The following is a 23004-nucleotide window of genomic DNA, read 5'->3' on the forward strand; positions in this document are numbered from 1 at the left end:
TGTTGTTGTAAATGAAGTTTTATTGGAATACAGACAAGCTCATTCATTTACACATTGTCCATGGCAGCTTTTATGCTTTGAAGGCAAAATGTACTAGTTATCCCCAGATACCATATGACCAAGAAACCCTCAAACACTGTCTTACCCTTTATAGAAAAGATTTGTGTGGGATCTTTCTCACTCAACCCCACCTGCTCTGGCTTTTCCCTTAGCCTACTCTCTGGTCCAAGTGTGGAAACAGCCTGTTTCTGTCATACAGCTTATTCCTATAGCTGATTTATAATCAGGCACCTGGACAGGTGGGGCTGAGTCATGTCAGTTTTTGGATGGGCGAGAATATAACAGCTTTGACTACAGCAAGTTTTCTGGAACATTTGCTTCTGCTTGGTTACGGACTCACTGTGATGGTAACCAATGGAGAGCAGTTTCAGGTGCCTCTCTTCTGGGGGAGGGTTGGATGACCAGATGCTAGCGGGAAGAAGGAGGTGCATATTGTCATGTTTATTCCTGGGAGGGGTCTGGGAGGTGGGTTCATGAAAGGTTGCTGCCTCGTCGTCTCACGTGGTGGAACAATAACTGTCCCTCGTACTCTAGATCCGGACCATCGCCATCATAGCCGAAGGCATCCCTGAGGCCCTCACGAGGAAGCTGATCAAGAAGGCGGAGCAGAAGGGAGTGACCATCATTGGACCTGCCACTGTGAGGGTCCCTTCTGCTTCCAGGCTCTCAGAAAGCTCATCGTTGACTCTTCTGTCTCCCATCTAGTTTGAAAAGATTGAGAGAGTATCTGCTGAAAGTCAGTCTGTCCATTCCAGTTTTTGTTTGTTTGTTTTCTTGTTTGTTTTGACTGCTCCCTGCAGCTTGCGGGAGCCTACTTCCCCAAAAAGCGATCATAACCAGGCCCCAGCAGTGGAAGCACTGTGTCCTAACCACTGGACCACCAGGGAATTCCCTGTCCATTTCCAGTTAATTTTTTAAAAGGCTGTCTCCCCAGACCAGATCCCCTTTATAGTTTCAAGGGACTAACAAGCTTTTTTTGTTTTAAGTGTTTGTCCATCCTCATACAACCATAGCATGGTCTCTGATTATTCATTCCTGCAACTGTGAACCAAAGAGAAATCTACCTAAGGGCCTTATTCTTGACACATAGCTTTTTCTTGTAGCAAAAAATGGCCCTGTGAATGTTTTTTGTTGTTGTTTGTTTTTACTTAGTTGTTACACTGAAAATTTGGTTGAAGCTAAGATTTTTGAGCTAAGCCAGGGACCTTTTGTCTCAGAGGTGGAGGGTGATCTTGAACAGAGTACTCGCTTGCATCAGACACCTTTATTGGATGATGTTGTCCTTTGGGAGCAAAAGAGGCTACCTAACCCTGAGTGTGCCCATCTGAATATGCAGTTATAAGCCACGTTGTATACACATGGCTCCTTTTTTCTGGGTAATGTCTCTTGAGGGGGAGAAGAATCTTCCTCAGCAGGAAACCACATGTGCAGGTGCCGGTCAGGGTGGGCTGGGTGGGCGATCCTGGGCTCTGTGACTCGGCAGAGCTCTGTGGTCACTCAGCCTGCCCTCCTGCCTGACTGAAGTTTCCACCCCGGCAGGTTGGTGGCATCAAGCCCGGGTGCTTTAAGATCGGGAACACCGGCGGGATGCTGGACAACATCCTGGCCTCCAAGCTGTACCGCCCAGGCAGCGTGGCCTACGTCTCACGTTCGGGCGGCATGTCCAACGAGCTCAACAATATCATCTCTCGAACCACGGATGGCGTCTACGAGGGTGTGGCCATTGGTGGGGACAGGTGATCTTTTTTAACTTTTTATTTTGTATTGGGATATAGCCAATGGTTGCTCAAATGGTAAAGAATCTGCCTGCAATGCCAGAGACCCAGGTTCGATCTCTGGTTTGGGAAGCTCCCCTGGAAAAGAGAATGGATATCCACTCCAGTATTCTCACCTGGAGAATTCCATAGACAGAGGAACCTGGCAGGCTACAGTCCATGGGGTCACAAAGAGTTGGACCCCACTCAGGGTCCTACAGTTCAATTAAATTCTGACATTGTCTATCTGGAAATAGCATCATAGCATCAGGTCCCACAGGTTCGGGGCTTGGTCCTCTAGGACTCTGCAAACCCCAGCCTCTGGTACTTCTGAGCACTGGCTATAAATCACTGGGGGGTGGGGAGGGGGAAGGGTGGTCCTCTGACTGCCTCCTCAGGTTTAATAATTTGCTAGAAGGGCTTGCAGAGCTCAGGAAAAATTTACTCACAGGCTTCCCGGGTTATTACAAAAGTATGTAACTAAGGAGCAACGAGGTGGAAGAGGGCGATGGGTCATGGCGTGGAGAGTGCATGGAGCTTCTGTGCCTTCTCCGTTGAACACATTGTACCAGCCTGCTAAGAGTTGCCTCATGAAAACAAAACACACTGCTTTCCACCCCCGTGACTCAGGAAATGACAAAGGTTTTATGCGTGCTGGGTCAGAACCAGTGCCAAAGACCAAATATTAGAACAAAAGATGCTGTTAGTACCCCTGTCACTCAGATAGCGAGGGTTTTCAGAGCTCTGTGCCAGGAACTGGGAGCAGAGACGTGTATATATATTTCTTACTATGTTGCAAATCATGTTCTTATTATTTTTTGTTAGTAGGAACAATAGTAGATCATCAGTTGAGTAATGTCTTAGAGCAATTCCTGGTACTTGCTGCCATGATAAATGTTTGCTGTTACTGTTTACTGTCCTGTCATTACTGCTGCTATTGTTCGGCCTAGAAACCAAAAGCTGTTAAGACTGAGCCACCTTGTCAACCCTGCTGGCCCTCCCAGATCATTCCGAATGGAACACCTGAGTGAGAAGGGACTTTTGCTGAAGTCTCTGGGGAGATGGTCCTAGGACCCCTAGTCCCCTGGTGCTCCCTGACAGAAGGCTCCAAGTTGACGAGTCTGGGCGGTGCTGCCAGTTATACTGTCCTCTTGGTATTTAAATGCTCCTGAGTATATCAAAAGGACCTTGGAGATCTGAAGCCTACTTGGCTTTAAGTCCTTCTGCAAACTCATGTGACAGTAGAAAATTAAAATATTTCGGCCTGTACATAGACCTTTTAGCAATAGCCTGGGATGCACCTTGGCACGCGGCATTCATCATCTATTGCTGTGTTTCTTAAAAATCACCCCAAAACAAAGTGACTGCAGTGATAAACGTGTATCCTCATGGTTCCTGTGATTTAGGATCCAGAGCTTGGTTGGGAGGTTCTGGCAGGTGCAGGGGAGGTCTCTTGAGGTGGTCAGATGTGGGCAGGCTACAGGTGGCTAGCGGGTGGGCCTCTGCCCTGATGTCTGAGAGTCCTTCCCCCAGCCACTGCTCTTGGCTGCCTTCCCCCAAAATGAGCTAGTCAGGGGAGAGTGTTGAACGACCCAAATTCAGGAAAAGAGGCTTGAGTTTCCACCTTTTTAAAGGAACTTATGGACATATTCTATTTATTTATTTATTTATTTATTTTGGTCCTGCTGAGAAGCATGTGGAATCTTAGCTCCTCAACCAGGGATCAAGTCTGTGTTCCCTGAAGTGGAAGCAGAGAGTCTTAACTACTAGGCCGCCAGGGACATCCCTGTGGACATATTTTAAAATCACCAGCCACGTGCACCCTCCAGGTGTCTCTTCCTGCCGTATGAACTTCCCTGGGCTTATTAGTTCCTCTTCCTTCCCTTCCCTTGTGTTCCATTTACCACCTCCCCTTCCCCATTATTCCTGAGGCATCTCCGGACCCTCACTGAGCATCCACACCCACAAAAAACTCCAGTGTTCTTAGTACACGTGTGTTTCCCACACCTGTTCTCGCACCTCACCTCACTGCATCTCCTGCTCTCACCAGGTACCCCGGCTCAACGTTTATGGATCATGTCTTACGTTATCAGGACACTCCAGGAGTCAAAATGATTGTGGTTCTCGGAGAGGTAAGTTTGTTTTGTTTTGTTAAAATTTTTTTTCTTTTTCTAAAAGTCATGGTGTTTTGGTTTTTAAGAAAGTCATGCATTTTGTTTATGTATAAAACTGAAAGTGACAGGCCCTGGCTGGCCCCAGTCTGTCCCTGGTGGGTAGAGTGGATAGCTGGAGTCAAAGAACCTCTTTGACGTGTGCCCCTGATCAGATCTGGTCCTCAATTATCTCATACCCTTAGATCAGGAAGGGGGAGTTCTAGGAACTCTCCGAGGATACCCATCATCCTTTGAAAATACTTTGTTGCATCTCTCATCTCCATCTTCCAGGCTGTTTTTAGACCAAAGCCCCTGTTCCCTCATCTTCAAGTTGGAACTCCAGACACCTGATGACCCAGGCTCCTGCCTGACTCAGGACAGATTTTCCTGCTGCATTGCTGCTCTTGGAGCAACTCACAATGGGTTCCACTGACTCGGGGGGCTTTTTCTTGTTGCCTGGCAGATAGGGGGCACGGAGGAGTATAAGATCTGCCGGGGCATCAAGGAGGGCCGCATCACCAAGCCTGTGGTCTGCTGGTGCATCGGGACCTGTGCCACCATGTTCTCCTCTGAGGTATGGCCGGGACTGGTCCCTGCTGGGCGGGGGGCCCAAAGGAGGGCATCTCTGGGAAACCATGTGGGCATCTTAGGAAGCGGCAAGTTCCATCAATAAGCATTCGTTACCCACTTGGTTACCACAAGTGCCAGCTGGGCCCCTTCTCTCTGGAAGCTAAAGTCCAGTTGCAAGAGACAAATTCATCCCCAGATTGAGGCCAGAGCAAGGCTTCAAGTCCCTTTTCAGAGTACGAGTAACGTCCTGCCTGGATTGGTTGAGATGGTGTCTAGAGAAGATGAACTGCTCCTTAAGGGATGAGGAATTTCACTGAGTGGGATGGGGGCCAGGGAGGGAGAGGATATAACCTAGGCTCAGAGCTGGTGAGGGGCTGGTGGGAAGTCCTGTGTGGGGAGGAATTGTAGAGGAAAACCTCTGGATGTGTTAGCATGACCTGATACATATGAAAGTGCCTGGGAGCAGAAGTCCAGCCTGTAGTGCATGTTAGATAGAAACGCTCTGAGCTGTTCCACTCCTGCTGGGTGGGACTGGCCAGACCTCAGCCCCTGGAGTCCAGCTTAGAGAATCCTCTGTCTTAAAGAAGGCCCACCGGCTAATGATGAAGCCAGGAAAGTTCGTCAGTAGCTGAGTGTCAGACCTTGACCTCTGCTGTGTGTATATAAAATAAAAATTAGCCATTAAGGCTTCCTGCAGCAGCGATAATTCCTACACTTAAACTCTCAGTCCTTGGACTTCCCTGGTGGTCCAGTGTTTCAGAATCTACGCTACCACTGCAGGAGACACAGGTTCCATCCTTAGATGGGGAACTAAGATCCCACATGTGTGAGGTGTGGCCACCCTCGGTTCTTCCTTCCAGTGAGCCTGTCACACTATCCTTTCCCTTAGGTTGACTGCCTTTCTCCTTCAGATTCCTGTTACCTCCAAATAGCACTATTTGTCTGGTTGTAAAATGTACCTCTCCTGTGAACTAGCAGCTCCATTTCTGCTAATTTACTTGGTGGATGTGTGTGCAGAAATGTTTAGAAGTATGTGTACCCGGAGGATACTTGCTGCCATGTGGTGATGGCAAGACATGGAAGTAGCCTAAACACTGGCTGGGAGGGGACCTTGTTGTGTCCTCACGTCACGACCAGGTCATAGAAAACCGAGCAGGAGAAGAACAAGGTGGATCTTGAGATGTCGATGTAGAAAGGGGTCAAGTCATGTGGGATCTAAGAACGTGTTGCTGCTGCTGCTGCTGCTGCTAAGTCACTTCAGTCGTGTCCGACTCTGTGCAACCCCATAGACGGCAGCCCACCAGGCTCCCCCGTCCCTGGGATTCTCCAGGCAAGAACACTGGAGTGGGTTGCCATTTCCTTCTCCAGTGCTAAGAACGTGCAAGATGTGGCAAATGCTTACCATAGGATCTAGTTTGTTTAACTGTGAACTGTACGTGTGTGTATCTTTTTTCCAAATAAGTGAAAGGGGAGGGAGTGGGTCATGGATCCTGGCCATCCTCCAGGGCTGAGCTCCACTTCCACAGGCCTTAGAGTTAGCTCCTGATGGATCTGTATGACTGGGGCGAGTTGTTTTGCCTCTCTGTACCTCATTTTCCTGAGCTGTAGAAAGGAGATGATGATGATTCTGAGGGACTTCCCTGCCGGCCCAATGGCTAAGACTCCATACTTCCACTGCAGGGGGCGATAGGTTTGATACCTGGTCGGGGAACTAAGATCCCACATGCTGCCTGATGCAGCCATAAAAAAGAGGGGGTGGGGAGGTGATTCGGGATTGCTGTGTGGCTTAGATAGGAAGGTAATTGTACAGGTGTGACACATACAAGTCTTAGCAGATACTGGTTTCCAGTCTTCAACACACCTGTTCCATGAAGCCGTTCCTTAGTCTGTTTCTTCATGGCTGCTCTCTGTTCCACTACAACAGCTGAATATAGTTCCTCCCACCCCTCCAGGCTTTCTCTTAACCAGCTCTGCTTTGCAGCAGCCCCCAGTCTGCCAAGGACCCCTCCAAAAGGAGGAGGACCCTGCTCATTTGTTTCTGGACAGGTGCTCATCCTCACCCCGAGTAGGGCAGGTCCTTGAAGTATTTTGCTTTTTTGTGGGGAGGGGGTTAAGAATATTTATTTTTGGCTGTGCTGGGTCTTCATTACTGAATGGGCTTTTTCTCTAGTTGCGGTGTGTGGGCTTCTCGTTGCGGTGGCTTCTCTTGTTGCGGAGCACAGGCTTGAGGGTGCAAGGGCTTCAGTAGTTGCAGCATGTGAGCTCAGTAGTGGTGTTTCCTGGGCTCTAGAACATAGGCTTAATAGTTGTGACTTGGTTGCTCCTCGGCATGTGGGATCTTCTCGGATCAGGAATGGAACCCATGTCTCCTGCAATGACAGGTGGATTCTTTACCCCTGAGCCCCCTGGGAAGCCCTCAAGGTGTTTTGTTTTTGCTTTTTATTCATTTTTTAAAAAAACTTTCTTTATGTAGTTTCAAGAATACACGGACATAGAGTAGTACCATGATGGTCCAGCTAATAAGTGTTTTTTGATTTCTTGAGCAGGTCTCATGACCTTGCAGAGCTCTCTGCTCCATAGAGGAGGTGAGATGGGTACATAGCACAATATCCTTGGTTCCGTGCCTCGGGAAAATGGAACTGAGAAGTGGAAGGTGGGACTTCCCTGGTGGTACAGTGGATAGGAATCCGCCTGCCAATGCAGCGCACACGAGTTCGATCCCTGATCAGGAAAGATTCCTCATGTTGCAGAGCAACGAAGTCACAGATGCTGAGCCTGTGCTCTAGAGCCCGTGCTCCTCAAAAGAGAAGCCGTGGCAATGAGAAGCCTGCGCATCTCAACCAGAGAGTAGCCCCACTTGCCACAGGTAGAGAAAGCCCGCACAAAGCAACACAAGACCCAGGGCAGCCAAAAATAAATTAAAACGTAACAGTTATATTAAAAAAACAAACAAACCGGGAGTAGAAATAAGAGGACAGTGGTAAGATGGCAATGTCCCAAACGCTGGTCCTATAGCTGCTGCTGCTGCCGCCTATTCACTCAGTCATGTCTGACTCTGTGTGACCCCATGGACTGTAGCCTGCCAGGCTCCTCTGTCCATGGGATTCTCCAGGCAAGAATACTGGAGTGGGTTGCTATGCCCTCCTCCAGGGGATCTTTCCGATCCAGGGATTGAACCCGGGTCTCCTGCGTTGCAGGCGGATTCTTAACTGCTGAGCCATCAGAGTCCTGTAGTGATGGTCCTCAAAACAAAACAAAAACCAATGAAAAGGAAGCTTCTATAAATTCTGAACATACTCAGATTTCATTATCTCCCTTTTAAAAGCTTTAGCTCTGAGAAATCTGAGTTAAACTTGCTTAACCTCTGGAAGTCCAGTGTTTGTTGAGTTTATATGAATGCACAGTCTCTTTTTCCTTTGCACTCCATCTACCCATGCAGATTAAGTTCTGTACAGAAGGCCCTGGGAACTTGCTTTGAAGCATGTGTTTTCAAGCCTTGCTAACCAGAGAGTGGTTCTGGTTTACCTTTTTAACACTTCAGCTCTGGGACTTCCCTGGTAGTCCCAGTGGTTAAGACTTTGCACTTCCAATGCAGGGGCTGTGGGTTTGATCCCTGGTCAGGGAACTAAGACCCACATGCCATGCAGCACAGCCAAAAATAAGTAAAGTAATGATAAAAAAACAAAACTTAAAACCCATTTCAGCCCCCTTTTGTTATATGTCGGAGTGAGGACTACAGTGAGAGGCCACATTCATTGTCTGGTTTAAATGCTGCCACATGCCACCTGTGTGACCTTGGCAAGTTACTCTCGCTCTTTGCTTCCTCTTCCTTGTTAAGAGGAAACAGTTGTAGGTACTGAATAATGACATTTGTAAAGCTTTTAGATAAGTGCCTGGATGCAGTGTTATTTTGGACTTCCCTTGTAGCTTGGTGTTTAAAGAGTCTGACTGCAATGCAGGACACTTGGGTTCGATCCCTGGGTTGGGAAGATCCCCTGGAGAAGGAAACGGCAACCCATGCCAGTATTCTCTCCTGGAGAGTCCCATGGACAGAGGAGCCTGGCGGGCTACAGTCTATGGGGTCGCAAGAGTCCGAGTGCAACATGACTGAGCGACTAAGCAGGCGCGTGCATATGAAGTGTTAGTTACCAGGGAAGGTACTCTCACACCCGCCCTGATGAGAGTTTTGTACCACATTTCATTAAGTTAATCTCTTTTCCTTGTTGCTTAATCAAAGATACAGTTACCACGTAGCTCTTCTGATTGATTTTTTCTTCCTTCTCTCTCCCCATAACCAGTCCCCTACCCCATATTCCATTGGGTTTATAGTTTAATCTTAGTTCATGCTGAGGTGGAAGGGGGCAATAGCTGATTAGCTCCCTGTGATTGTTGCTATGTGGGAATAGAGGCCAAATGGTGCAAAATGTGGCTTTTTTTTTTTTAAAAAAAAAGTGGAAATTTGGATTTTTGCAGGAAATCTTCTGGGGTTCTGTTTTGTTTAGTAAGGGTACATACTTCATACAAAGTATGCGCAGGACAGTCAGATCACACCTATGAGCTCCGCGTAGCTAAGCTTGGCAGTTTGTAACTTCTCACAGTTGCCCCAAACTGACTGCTATTCTGTCTCCTCATCTCCATCCCTGCCCAGTAAGTGCCCCCATGGGAAGCCAGAGGAAGGTGTTAGGGGAGTTGGGCACCAGGCTCATATCCTGGCTCCGGTGCCCCAGGTGTGTGACCCTGAGTAAGCTCTGGAACGTCTCAGTGCCTCAGATTCTCATCTGTGCCTGAGAGTCAGCCATCGCACCTATTGAGTGAGCCTTCTGGGGGCCTGAAGTGATTCACGTAGAGCAAGGGTCCCCAGCCTCCAGGATCTGATGTCTGATGAGCTGAGGTGGAGCTGATGTAATAATAGAAATAAAATGCACAGTAAATGTAATGTGCTTGAATCATCCCGAGACTATCACACACACACACACCCCCACCCCGGTCTGTGAGAAGATTGTCTTCCACGAACCTGGCCCCTGGTGCCAGAAAGGTTGGGGACTGCTGACATAGAGCGTTGAGTGGGATCTGGCCTATAATCAGTGCCAACATCCTCAGGGGCCTTCTCTCTCTTAGGGGGTTGACTGTCCTGCTAAAGGCGTTCTCCTTTGCATTCCAGGTCCAGTTTGGCCACGCTGGAGCTTGTGCCAACCAGGCTTCCGAAACTGCAGTTGCCAAGAACCAGGCCTTGAAGGAGGCCGGAGTGTTTGTACCCCGGAGCTTCGATGAGCTTGGAGAAATCATCCAGTAAGTGGACGTGGGGAGGGTGGCACCACAGCAGCCTCGCCTAAATACAGGTGTCCGATATGCCTGGTCTCTCTCAGGTGTCTAAGGCAGCTCTTCGGATGGTCCAGAATCTTTCCTTTTTGGCTTTCCTTTTTTCTATTCTAAAAGCAGCAGTTACAGGCTGTTCAGACTGGGGTTAAAACATTCAGTTTCTGAGCCTACCTACTTGGTGGGCCATGAATGAGAGACAAGTGTAGGAACATTCATCCATTCCATAAGCTGTTGTTTCTTCCCATTCCTCCCCTCTGGCCTTCCTTGGCCTCCAGGCTCAGCCTTCTCTAAGGTCCCGTCCAGAGGCAGTGGGGTGGGTCTTGGCTAGAACCTGTTTTCATTTAGTTCTTGGGAATCCACCTGGTAAGGGTAAGCTGCTGACAGGGCGGGGGGATACGGGGCTGGGAAACTGGGGTTAGATGGAAGAGCATTTGAGAGATGCCCTAGAAGAGCCCAGAAGAATGAAATCCACGTGGATGTCTGTTCTCTTTCGCTTCCCCTGCCTCCCAGGTCCGTGTACGAGGATCTCGTGGCCAGAGGAGTCATTGTACCTGCTCAGGAGGTGCCACCCCCCACGGTACCCATGGACTACTCTTGGGCCCGGGTAGGTGCCCCGCGTGTCCCTGACCATGTGTGTGGCCGAGGTATGCTGGAGTTTGTGAGCTGGCCCCTTCTGACCAGCCAGAGAAACATGCACGGCCTCGGAGGGCAAGGCCAGTGTGTATCTCCCACAGTGGTATGGCCTGACCTGGAAACGGGGGGCTGGGAGCAGACAATGTCATCTAGAGCCATCTGCACCTGCTCAGAGATTTCAGGCTACTTGTCTAAGCCAGGGACATAGATATACAGCGGATTCTCTTATCTACAAGATTTCTTAAAAATGCATTTTTAAAAGACCAGTAACCCATTAGAACAATGGGTAGGAGATGTTCTTTCAACGTGAAGAGATGCCCAGCTTCACTCCTTATAAAAGAAACCAAAGTAGAAACTGCGATACCAGTTATCTCCTACAGGTCAGCAAAAACCAAAAAAAAAAAAAAAATTCTCTGATATATTGTTTGTATGGGTTTGAGGAGGCTGGAGGGGCTTCCACGGTGGCTCAGCGGTAAAGAATCCGCCTGCAATGCAGGAGCCACAGGCGACATGGGTTCAATTCCTGAGTCAGGAAGATCCCCTGGAGGAGGGCATCGCAACCCACTCCAGTGTTCTTGCCTGGAGAATCCCATGGAAAGAGGAACCTGGCGGGCTACAGTCCGTAGGGTCGCAAAGAGTTGAACACGACTGAAGCCACTTAGCACACATGATGAGGCTGGTACATTGATTCGTTGGTGGTGGGAGTAGCGTTGGCATAACCTCTCTGAAAGGCACTTGGGTAATGTCAACAATCCAGTGTAACAGTGCTCATATCGTATGACTCAGCAATTCCTTGTCTGGAAAGCTCCTTGAAGGAAATGCTTACATATACACATGTTCAAGAATATTTTTTGAGCTGATGGTCATTGGTGGAGGAATGGCCGACATGTGGGATTATCATGAGGGGATACTCTACAGCAATTAAAAGGAATAAATTAGATCTAGGTATATGCTGACATGCATAGCGCTCAGATTCATTGAGTAAATAGCACATTGTAGAACAGTGTTTCTATTATGAGTATGAAAAATGTAGGAATGCAAAATGACACCTGTTCTCCATGTGTCTATGTGTGTAAATAAAATCAGAGAAAGAAAGGTCCAGAAAAATGTTCACTAAACTAACAGACACAAAATCAGAAAACCAGGGTGGGTGGGGTGGAGGTCAAAGGCAACATGACTTTATCTATTCTAGTGTAGATTTCTTCAAAGGACAGTGTATTCCTGTTGCTTCTGTAATTAAAATATAATTAAAGGCATTTCTTAAGTTCAGAAGGGATAACTAAAGAAATGGGCTTGGACAGAGTTAGCTGATGCTACCCCACCTTGTGCCCCAACTCTGAAAACAGAAGATTCAGGATCTCAGTGCCCTCCCCTTGGAAAAGGATGTGTTGAGGGACTTCTCCCACTTCCCCAGCCACATGTGCCTAATTACACTTTGCTGGAGGAGTGGGAGCTGTGTGTTGAGTATTAAAAATTGTCCCTTTGGAGTCATTCTTCTATTTCTTAGCCAGGTGACCTGGGGCTGGTTACTCTGTTGTGAGGTCAAAAGGAACCTCTGGATGCCAACAGCTAAGTGTCCTGCCTGAGTCCACAAACATTCAGTAAAGACAAGGAACAGCCCAGGCTGAGCGGGTGTCATGGAGTGATTGCTCCTATTTTCTTGCCCCAAGTGATCTAATCAAAGGGCTTTGCGCTTCCTTCTCGGGAGGACTTTGAGAGTTGTTGCTTGGCTGCCAGTATTTAAGACCTGGGACACTGGTTCCAGGCACAGACAGTGGAGACATTCTGGGAGAATCTCCAAACACCACATCCCTGCTTGTCTCTGCCCCCATCTCTGCTCAGGAGCTGGGCTTGATCCGCAAACCTGCCTCGTTCATGACCAGCATCTGTGATGAGCGAGGACAGGAGCTCATCTACGCAGGCATGCCCATCACGGAGGTCTTCAAGGAGGAGATGGGCATTGGCGGGGTCCTCGGCCTCCTCTGGTTCCAGAAAAGGTGAGGCGTGGAGGGCAGAAGAAGGTAGGGCCTTATGATTCAGTGTTCATTTTCCTCCCTTGCCAAGGGAGTGGGCAGCTTTGGGGAACACATCCAGGGCCAAGCTTTCTGGCCACAGATCAATGGAAAGGTCAGAGGAAAGCAATACAGGTTGTTCCTAATCTTCAAGGGATGGAAAGGCCAGCCTGAACCAAGAGAAGGAGAAAGCAGTGACCTCATCAAGGATCTTGGATCAAGGATCTTTCCCTTGGGAACTTTTAAAGAAATGGGCCAGAGTTGAATGTAGACCTGTTGAGAGAAAGGTCAGGGTTAAGCACAGAAGGTCTGGATGCATCTAATGGCTTAAAGAGGCTTAAAGGCCCGGTGGAGTTGCTCAGCAGGCAGAAAGTACCTTGTGTGTCCTCTGAATTTGTGTCTCATTCGCTTACATGGGGGGATAAATCGGTTTTCTCTGCAACTCCCAAGCTCAGCCCTCCCATGGGACCGACAGCTGGGCAAGGAGGCCGATGAGTACGTGGTCACAGAGATCTGCCTTGGAGTGGTCCTGGGCAGAAAGCCAGTTGGAAATTTTGGTGTGTGTCCTGCTCTCACCTCCGAGAGATGGGTCTGGGTCCTGCCTTGAGCTCTTCCTCGGAAAAGTTCAAGGCTTGTAACACTCGACAGGCCTCACTGTATGTGCTCTTGTGTGCCCACAGCTCCAGACTTTGGGGGGATTTTGTTTATTTTGTTGGTTTTCTTTTTGTTTTTTTTATTGTGCTACACACTTTGCGGGATCTTAATTCCCCAACCTGGGATGGAACCTGCCCAAACAGTGAAAATGTGGAGTCCTAACCACTGGACCACCAAGGAACTCCCCAAACTTTGTTCTTAACCATCAGTGGGAGGTTGATCACTGTGCACTCTGAAAGGGACCAGGGCCTTCACTTCCTCTCTGCCTGGCACGTGGAGAATAGTAACTGCAAACACAGGTCACATCCTATCGCAGCAGCTCAGCTGAAAAAAACTGCCTAAAGAAGAGGTTTCAAGCCCTGCTTGCTGAGCTCAATTTTAAAAGCAGTATTTGATATCAGCAACATCCAGAGCCACTCAGGGATCCAAAAGTTCTGCCTTGGAGTTGTAAGATAGTGTTAGACCTGGATTGGGGGCTTGTTGCCCTTCTAGAGTTTGAGTGACTTGTTCAAGGAGATGGGAAGCAGGAGGACCATGGCCTTGTCAGTGTCTCTCCTCTTCAGCCCCTCACCTTTGTTCCAGCTCTCATGTCCCCTCCCCTGTCCTTGCCCTCCTCCAGGTTGCCCAAGTACTCCTGCCAGTTCATTGAGATGTGCCTGATGGTGACGGCTGATCATGGGCCTGCCGTCTCTGGGGCTCATAACACCATCATCTGTGCTCGGGCAGGCAAGGACCTGGTCTCCAGCCTCACCTCGGGACTGCTCACCATCGTGAGTATTGTCATCCTAGGAGGTGAACAGCGGGGACACCCACCTTTGGCATCATGCCACTTGGCTGCATTGCAGTCCTAGAGGGAGCTGTGGAGTGTGAGACCCCGTGCCGGGGGCCCTTGAGAGGAACCCTGGATCAGCCTGAGAAGCCGAAGGAGACTGACAGCTTGGGGTGACATGGGCTGGCTCCTCCCCACAGGGCGACCGGTTTGGGGGTGCCCTGGATGCAGCAGCCAAGATGTTCAGCAAGGCCTTTGACAGCGGCATCATCCCTATGGAGTTTGTGAACAAGATGAAGAAGGAAGGAAAGCTTATCATGGGCATTGGTCACCGAGTGAAGTCGGTGAGTTGTCCTTCTCCTTTAGGCACTGGGTCAACAGGGTGTGGGGCACAGCTGGGCTCTCGGCTCCCAGCAGGCAAAGCTTTGCTGACAGACGCCAACACTGAGCAGCTCTCTTTCCCATTATAAAATAGATTGCCCATGAACAGCTTCTGTCATGTTCAGTTGTGGGGTGAAAATGTGATGAACTGGGACCTTGGTAGCTTTAGCTTCCCAGGTGACTCTTAGAGGAGAAAGGACTAAGGTCAGGGTTAAGGGGACACATCGGTCACGAGATAACGCTGCGGACTGGGGTAACAACTCCAAAAATCTCAGTGGCTCCTGGGTCTGAGTCATGTCTAGAAATCAAAGGGAACAAAAGAAGATGTGGCAGCTGCTTGGAGCCCCACAGGGACAGTTCAGGGTCCATGGCTCCACCGCTCCAGAGACCTCAGGGAGTTAGTCACTCTGCTAGCCTAAGTGGGGTGTATGACTCGGATTAATACAAGAGGATCCTGCGTTCATCCCGGCATCCCCACGCTGGGCCAGTGCAGGCTAAGTCCAAAGGTGGCTGGATGGCAGAGACTGAACCGGAGACAGTGGTTTCTGCTGAGGGACATTCCATATGGGCCAGCCACCCCCAGCTCCCAGGCAGATGGTGCACGCACGGCACAGGGCACCTTGCCTGGCTCGCGTCACACCTGTGCGGCCATGCCCAGCCTTTGTGTGCCTTCCTTTCTGGAGTCCATCCTGGCCTTGTGTGTCTTGGCCAAGGGAAGAGGTCACTGTGGTATTGGGACTTGGCACCCAGTCCGTCTCACTCTCCTGCTGATGGGACCGCCTAGCGTGGGTCTCTGAACCGAGAGTTCATCTACACTCATTGCAGGTCCAGAGGGTTTCTTGGAATTTCAGGGGTACTTTGCTGATCCACTGCCAACATGTGCTTACTTAGTTAAAAACTAAGAACTTTGTAGAACTTGGTTACATCTTGACTAGGTTGCTGATGAGCAGTGTGGCTAGTGGCTAGAACCTCAGACTTCCATTGGAAGGTGCGTGCTGCTTTTGGGGGTTTTTTTGGTTTGTTGTTTGGTTTGGTTTTTGGCCGTGCTGCTCGGCCTGAGATTTTCGTTCCCCAACGGGGGATTGAACCTGGGCCCCTGCCAGTGAAAGCGCAGAGTTCTAACCACTGGACCGCCAGGGAAGTCCTGCGCCCTGCTGCTTGACCCTGTAGGAGCCATGGCTAATTTATCCAACATCTCCACGTCTCAGGTGGTTTTGAGGCTCAAATATGAGAGGACATCAGAAACTTTAAAACTCACAGCAGTGGATATGACACGTACAGCTGTGTCTACCTGTGCCACAAGCAAGAACACGTCTTTTTTTTTTTGGTCCTATGTCTTGTGAGATCTTAGTTCCTCCGCCAGGGATCAAACCCATGCCCCTTGCAGTGGAAGTGTGGTGTCTTAACCACTGGACAACCAGGGAAGTCCCAGGAACAGGTCTTTCAACAGCCATGTCAGAGTGGTTCCTCTAACTTTGGATCACTTCCTAGATCAACAACCCAGACATGCGTGTGCAGATCCTCAAAGATTATGTCAGACAGCACTTCCCTGCCACCCCCCTGCTCGACTACGCACTGGAAGTAGAGAAGATTACCACTTCCAAGGTAAAAAGAAATGTTCCTAATTCCCAAATCAGGAGTTTGGGTGAATTTCTTGGAGAAAATGACTGCCAAGTCACAGTTTGATTGTGCAGCTAAAATCGAACCTGGTTTTCTGAAAGATTTTTGTTTCTGTTGCTTAACTAACTTGACACGTACTCAGTGTCGAGAGTCCTCTGCTAGACCTTAGAAATCAAGACAGTCTCTCCTGTTAACTGGGATGTGTTGGTGGGAGGCTTTTAAATAGCGGTCAGGAATTCATAGTAGTAGTTTTAGTAGTCATAGTGGAACATCATGTGGAACAAAAATGAATAGTGATGAAAAATGCATTGAATTTTTTTTTTTTTTTTTTGCCTTCCCAGAAACCAAACCTTATCCTGAATGTAGATGGTTTAATTGGAGTCGCATTTGTAGACATGCTTAGACACTGCGGGTCCTTTACTCGGTGAGCTTGCAGCTATTTTCTTCCTCCTAACGTTTATTGATTTTTCTTGGTGATTCCTCCCAACTCCAAGAGCAGTGCACGTTCATTAGAGAGCATTAAGAATTGTCTGTATGCCTACCACCCAGAACACCCTCCCTTTACTAATTAGAGTCCAAAGAGAGCTAGCTTCTCATTCCTGGGCAGAAATTATAGTGTCTGTGGGGAGGAGGGCAGTCATGTGAGCCATTTGAAAACTACAAGTGAATTGTGTGTTACAGGGAGGAAGCTGATGAATATATTGACATTGGAGCCCTCAACGGCATCTTTGTGCTGGGAAGGAGTATGGGCTTCATCGGTAAGTTGGTAGTAAGAGTTCTGTTTGGTTTCGGTTTTTGTTTGCTTTACCCCGTGGTTCAGGTATACCAATTACCTATGTGGCCAGTTTCTTTCTCTTTTTTTGGCTGTCCTGCACAGCTTGCAAGATCTTAGTTCCTCAAGCTGGGGCAAATCTGGGTCCTAACCACTGGACCACCAGGGAATTCCCCAGGCCAGTTTCTATCAGAGAGCTGTCACATTGTCTTGATCACTGATGTTAATTCTTCCTTTTTTAACTTCCGCTTTATATTTGTTCCTTTTTTCTTGGAAATGAGTTTGATTGCTAGCCTAGGAAAACAGAATGAAATCCAACAGTTCCTTTTACCAATGCAAACATCTACCTGTGGGATGGATCTAGATGTACTTCCCCATGTTTTGTGTGTATTAGTAAGATTTCCCTTCCTTATATTCTCTCCCTCACCAAAACTGAACACTCAGCAGCTCTTAACAAAAAGATGCGTTTGCTCTATTTTAGGACACTATCTTGATCAGAAGAGGCTGAAGCAGGGGCTCTACCGTCACCCATGGGATGATATTTCATATGTTCTTCCGGAACACATGAGCATGTAACAGAGCCGGGAACCCTATTACAATAAAGTGATGATGAGAACTCTTCCCCTGGGAAATAGCCACAGACATCTGGCACTGGAGCTTGCTTAAAGGATGGGCCTGGAGTATAAACAGCCCCCAGTGTACAGACATTGAAGACCAACACCCACAGGCTAACACTATTCAGTCTACACAAAGAAGCTTAGTATTTTTTTTTATAAGCATAGAAATAAGAACCCAGCCAATACTTGTGACATTTGCTCTGCTACCTGCTATATTTATTATATGGAAGCATCTAAGCACTGTCAGGATAGTGTGCTTCCTCAGGAGGGTGTTACAATGTTGCTTTCTTTATTTTTTCCATTAGCTTAAAAAAAAATTGTTTTTCCCTTGAAGGAAGGGAATGACACTTTTAAGACCTCAAGATACTTTCCATTTAAAGGACCCCTACCCCTAATATCTTATTTTTTCCCTTTTCTTCCTCATATAACCTGAAGAGCATTGTATTAATCTGATTTTTTTTAAGAATCTTTTTTTGTATGTTGTGTGTTAGGAGTTTGTTTGGTATCCCCCCCGGAATGTTCCCTGTTGCAGACCAGTGTCTGCTTGTGTCAGGGGGAATGGGACCCACTGCATCCTTAGCCATTGTTAGAGTATGGGAAGTGGTAATTTAAAATGTAAACTTGTAACATACATATGTTTAAAATGGAAGCGCAAAGCAAAAAGCTGTGAAATGTCTTGTGTCTTATGTTCTCTGTATTTATGCAACTGACTTTTGTCTGTTATTGACTCTTCTCCAGCCAGTTTGCATCTGTAATCCACAAAGATTCCAGGCAGCTGCCACCTCAGTCTTTCCTCTGTATTATCATAGTTTGGTTTAAATAAACTATATAGTAACAATGCCTACCATCTCATGTCATCCATATATTTTCATCTGCATTCCTTTTAAATGTACTTACTAAGTTTTACTACATGCAGTTTTAAAATGTTCATCCATGGACTTCGCTGATGGTACAGTAGATGAGTGTCCGCCTGCCAGTGCAGGAGACACAGGTTCAGTCCCTGGCCTGGGAAGATTCCACCACATGCTGAGGAGCAACTAAAGCCCATGTGCTACAACTACTGAACCCACGCTCTAGAGCCTATGAACCACAGCTTCTGAGCCTGAGTGCCTGGAGCCTGTGTTCCACAACAAGAGAAGCTACTACAATAAGAAGCCCACGCATGGCAAGGAAGAGTAGCCCCCGCTGCAACTAGGGAAGGCCCAAGTGCAGCAACAAAGATAGCTTGCAATCAAATAAGATCTTTTAAAAAAAAGTACATCTCTTAAAAAAGAATCAAGGGATTTCCCCTGGCAGTCCGGTGTTTGGAACTGCCCAATCTCACTGCAAGCAGCCCTGGGTTCCATCCCTGGTCGGGGAGCTAAGATCCAGCATGCCACCAGGTGCAGACAGATAAATAGATTTTAAAAAGATACTGTCTTCAAAATAAACCCCAGTATCTTCTCTGGTGAAACTGTGCCTCCCATTTATCAGTGAATGGAAACCAAAGGTTTACTTGATACTCAAGCCAAACACCTGGAAGGCATCCTTGGCTTCACTTCTCTGGTTGCCAAGTCCTGTAGATTTATCCTTTAAATAACTCTCTGATCTGTCCATATCGGTCTGCTAACTTAGTGCCCCTAGTTCTACTTTTGTCTCCTTACAGCCCACTATCCTAGCAGCCCACCAGAGATTTTTAAAGGTACATCTGATTAAGTCACTCCCTTGCCTGAAGCCTCAAAGTGGCTTTTATTCATCTTTTAAACAAGTATGTATGGAACAGTACTTCTCACCAAGCACTATGTAAAAACAGCTGAAGATTAAACACCTCATTTAACCCTCACAGCTATCTGCCAAGTTAAGACAGTATCCCGTTTTTAAAAGAAAAATTAGTTCAAAGACAGTAAGTTACTTGCTCACCCTCATTCACTTAACTGGGCCTCAGTCTCAAATCTTTTTTCTTTTTCCATTTTTACTCCAAGGCCATTCTAAACCTTTAAATGAAAAATCCAACGGTGCCACTCAAGACACTAATGGGTGAGGGTCTAAGGTGGCTTTTGTTTCACAAAACGACCACGAAGAACACACTGCTCTCTAGGAGGAGGAAAGAGCCATCGTCCCCATGGGCATGTGGATGGGCGGCCTCCAGGGAAGACAGTCACAACAGGAGCACATCAGTTGCCCCTTACCGGAGAGGGACGCCGTAGTACAGGCGCGGCGGCGCGTGCGCAGACCCAGCGGCGGCCGGCTCCGCCCCGCGCCCACTATTTATTCCCAGAATCCCTCTGTGTCGTACCAGAACGGCTGAATCGCTCCGGGACTGAGGAGTCGGGCGCGGCGGCGTCAAGATGGCGGCTGCGGCTGTGGCGGCGGCGGCAGCGGCGGCCGCGGCTGCGTCTCTGCAGGTGCTGGAGATGGAGAGCATGGAGACAGCCGCCGCCGGCTCCGCGGGGCTGGCCGCCGAAGTCAGAGGTAGCGGCACGGTGGACTTCGGGCCTGGGCCTGGTTTGTCTGCAATGGAGGCGAGCGGGGGCGACCCGGGCCCGGAGGCCGAGGATTTCGAGTGCAGCTCTCACTGCTCGGAGCTGTCGTGGAGGCAGAACGAACAGCGGCGCCAGGGCCTCTTCTGCGACATCACCTTGTGCTTCGGCGGTGCGGGAGGCCGAGAGTTCCGGGCCCACCGCTCGGTGCTGGCTGCCGCCACCGAGTACTTCACGCCGCTGCTCTCGGGTCAGTTCTCCGAGTCCCGCTCGGGCCGGGTGGAGATGCGCAAGTGGAGCTCCGAGCCCGGGCCCGAACCCGACACGGTGGAAGCCGTTATCGAATACATGTACACCGGGCGCATCCGCGTCAGCACGGGCAGTGTGCACGAGGTGCTGGAGTTGGCCGACAGGTAGGGGGACGGAGGCGGGATGCGGAGGGCGGGGGTGGAGATGCTCGCCGACTGCGGGCCGCATCCAGGGAGGGCGCGGGAAAAGGCGGGGAGGGCAGTGCCCTGGGTAGGCTCGAGTGAGCCCTAACAAAGTGCATTCGTTTGATACTTAATTGAGCGCCCGCCGTGTGTTGTGGGGCCGCGAGTGCGCTGGGCACAGAGGTGCAGCCGGCCATTCAGGCGAGGGGTCGTGTCTCCAGGTGAAGAGACAAAGGCAATGAAAAAGTCTGCTTTTAATGAGTACAGTGTTGACATTTTAAAAGGATAGTAATTGCGTAAAGACCTTTCTCAGGAGGTGACATTTAAACCGACCTTTAAATGGCAAGGGAATCCTGGCCATGCAAAGATGGGGAATGACCATTCCTGGCAGATAGCGCAAAGGCCCCGCATCTCGTTTGGCTTAGAGAAGAAGTAAAAAAAGGAAAATTCCGTGATCTAGGGGGTGAAGGGGAGAAGGGTGTGTGAAATGAGTTGGAAAAAGGAGTTTGGATTTTACAAGGTGATGTGAAGCTGGCTAAAGAAATGATTTGACTGAAATATTTTTAAGATGATTCTGCTACTGTGGAAAGTGGGTTTTAGAGGGCCCAGATGGATATTCCAGAAACTATTTAGGAAGCAGGTGAATGCAGTTTGGAGATGGGGAGGAGCCTTTTGGGACAGTATTCTATGTGCATATTTGTTATTTCAACAACTACCTCCTGAGTCAGACACTGGGTTCTGAGCATCTGGGGATTCAGCAGTGAACAAAATAGACAAAAGTCCCTTTCCGCATTGCACTTACATAAGTAGATGGACAGCAAATAAAACAGCATGTTGGATGATTGCTGTAGCTATTTTGAAAAATAAGGATGACAGGTCATACCGAAAATGTTGATGTAAAGAAGCTGTTTTTTTAAATTGAATGGATAGAGAAATCCTGAAGAAAAAGACATTTGCAAAGAATCGAAAGAGGTGTGGTTAAGAGCGTTTCAGGTCGGGGACACCTCTGGTGCAAAAACCCTGAGATGGAACTTCTCTGGAGGCTAGAGAATAGCAAAAGGCCAGTGTGGCTGGATCAGAGGGATGCAGGGCAAGAGAAGTAGGAGAGGCCTGAGGGTGGTAATGGGGATGGATCCAGATCCCACAGGGCTGTGTCAGCCTGTGGAAGGACTTGGGCTCCTACTCTGAGTAACATGGGAAGGTTTAGGGTAGAGTAATGATGCAGTCTAGATTTGGAAAATTCTGCTGTGTTGAGAAAAAGTATGAGATGGTGGGGAAGGGGATGCAAGGGCAGAAGCAGAGAGACTAGGAGGTTGTTAGAGAGGTGGTAGAGGGGACTGAGGAGGGAGAAGTAAACGTGATGAGAAATGGTTTGATTCTAGATGTATTTGAAGGCAGAGGAGAGGAATTTGCCAGTGGATTTGATGTGAGGGATGAGGGAAAAGACTGCTGGTTTTTTGACCCATTGGAAAGATGGAGTTATTATTAAGATGTGGAAAACTGCAGGAAAGTGTTTGGGAGGAAGATCAGAAGTTTGGATTTTGGTCCAGGAAATGTCTTCTACTAGATGTCTAATAAGACATTGAATGGAAGAGCATTGGGAGCTAGAGATTGGGAGGAAATTAGCATATAGATGGTAATTAAAGCTTTGGGACTGGATAAAATTACTTAGGAAGAGAGTGTAGATAGAAAAGAGAAACCAAAGGACTGAGCTCTGGGGTTCTCCAGAATGTTAAAGAGATACCAGCAGAGCACCTGTTCCCATGGAAGGCTAGAGTGTATCAAGGAGGGAGTGGCCAATCATGTCAACTCTGTCACTTGTAAGTGATCATTGGATTTGGTGATAATAGAGGTCATTGATGGCACTGACAGGAGTCATTTAAGTCTGACCATTGGGACTTCCCTAGTGGTCCAGTGGCTAAAATGCTGCACTTCCAATGCAGGGGGCCCAGGTTCTATCCCTGGTCTGGGACCCTAGATACCACATGCAACAACTAAAAGATGACTCAAGCAGCCAAATAATACAGTATCTTTAAGAAATAGTATTTAAGAAATAGCCTGTCAAGAGGATCAGAAAAATGATACTCGTGGACCTGTGTGAGGAGTCATCCAGGGAGGTCTTTTTCCCTCTGTAAGCTAGGAGATGGGCTTCCCAGGCGGCTCAGTGATGAAGAATCTGCCTGCCGCTGCAGGAGACTTGGGTTCGATCCCTGGGTCGGGAAGAGTTCTGGAGGAGAAAATGGCAACCCACTCCAGTATTCTTGTCTGGAAAATTCCATGGACAGGGCAGCCTGGCAGGCTACAGTCCATGGGGTCGCAAAAGAGTTGGACTCAACTGAGTGACTAAGCACACATGCACACAACCTGAGAAATCCTGGAGCATGTTTGTGTGCTGATGAAAATGAATCTGTGGAAGAGGAGAAATTGATGTTATAAGGACCAGAGTCTTTGAAACCCAGAAGAGGATAGAATCCATATTAAAAGTGGAGAAGTTGGACGGGGAAGGCAGAGTACAGGTTACAGCTGTAGGCAGACAGATTGAATAGTGGGAGGGAATTCTCTGGTGGTCCAGGGATTAGGACTCATTGCTTTCACTGCTGGGACCCAGGTTGAAGCCCTAGTTGAAGAACTAAGATTCTCCAAACCTCTCGATGTGACTTGGGGGGGGGAAAAAAGGGATCGGATAATGGGAAAAAGAAGTTTTTGCCTGATTGCTTCTGTTTTCTCAAAGCATGATACTGGGTCATCTATTTGAGGGTGGGGTGGAATGTGGCAGGTGGATGTCTGAAAGGGGTGGTTT

At 48.4% G+C, this 23004-nt stretch overlaps 2 protein-coding genes and 1 long non-coding RNA gene across 7 annotated transcripts in view; 2 read left to right on the forward strand and 1 right to left on the reverse strand.

The window, feature by feature from the left end:
* The window catches only part of ACLY (ATP citrate lyase), a 41889-nt gene extending 23728 nt beyond the window's left edge, over positions 1–18161 (forward strand). For all 5 annotated transcript variants that reach the window (XM_070479496.1, XM_070479497.1, XM_070479494.1 and 2 more), the window contains 13 exons: positions 595–699; positions 1600–1796; positions 3865–3946; positions 4431–4541; positions 9699–9826; positions 10367–10460; positions 12332–12486; positions 13775–13925; positions 14125–14268; positions 15797–15910; positions 16267–16349; positions 16607–16683; positions 17179–18161. In XM_070479496.1, coding sequence (XP_070335597.1) covers positions 595–699; positions 1600–1796; positions 3865–3946; positions 4431–4541; positions 9699–9826; positions 10367–10460; positions 12332–12486; positions 13775–13925; positions 14125–14268; positions 15797–15910; positions 16267–16349; positions 16607–16683; positions 17179–17273 — 1536 coding nt within the window. In that variant the 3' untranslated portion in view covers positions 17274–18161. The remainder of the gene's footprint in view (positions 1–594; positions 700–1599; positions 1797–3864; positions 3947–4430; positions 4542–9698; positions 9827–10366; positions 10461–12331; positions 12487–13774; positions 13926–14124; positions 14269–15796; positions 15911–16266; positions 16350–16606; positions 16684–17178) is intronic.
* On the reverse strand, positions 1–19785 carry LOC139039131 (uncharacterized). The gene is made up of 2 exons (XR_011492342.1): positions 19590–19785; positions 1–761 (listed from the first exon to the last, which is right to left on the reverse strand). It is a non-coding gene; the product is annotated as an uncharacterized lncRNA (long non-coding RNA).
* KLHL11 (kelch like family member 11) overlaps positions 19583–23004 on the forward strand; it is a 10716-nt gene continuing 7294 nt past the window's right edge. Inside the window, exon 1 of the mRNA XM_020887970.2 lies at positions 19583–20186. Within this exon, the coding sequence (XP_020743629.1) occupies positions 19642–20186 (545 nt within the window). The 5' untranslated portion in view covers positions 19583–19641. The remainder of the gene's footprint in view (positions 20187–23004) is intronic.

The sequence above is a fragment of the Odocoileus virginianus genome, chromosome 17 (genome assembly GCF_023699985.2).
Source record: "Odocoileus virginianus isolate 20LAN1187 ecotype Illinois chromosome 17, Ovbor_1.2, whole genome shotgun sequence".
NCBI lineage: Eukaryota > Metazoa > Chordata > Mammalia > Artiodactyla > Cervidae > Odocoileus > Odocoileus virginianus.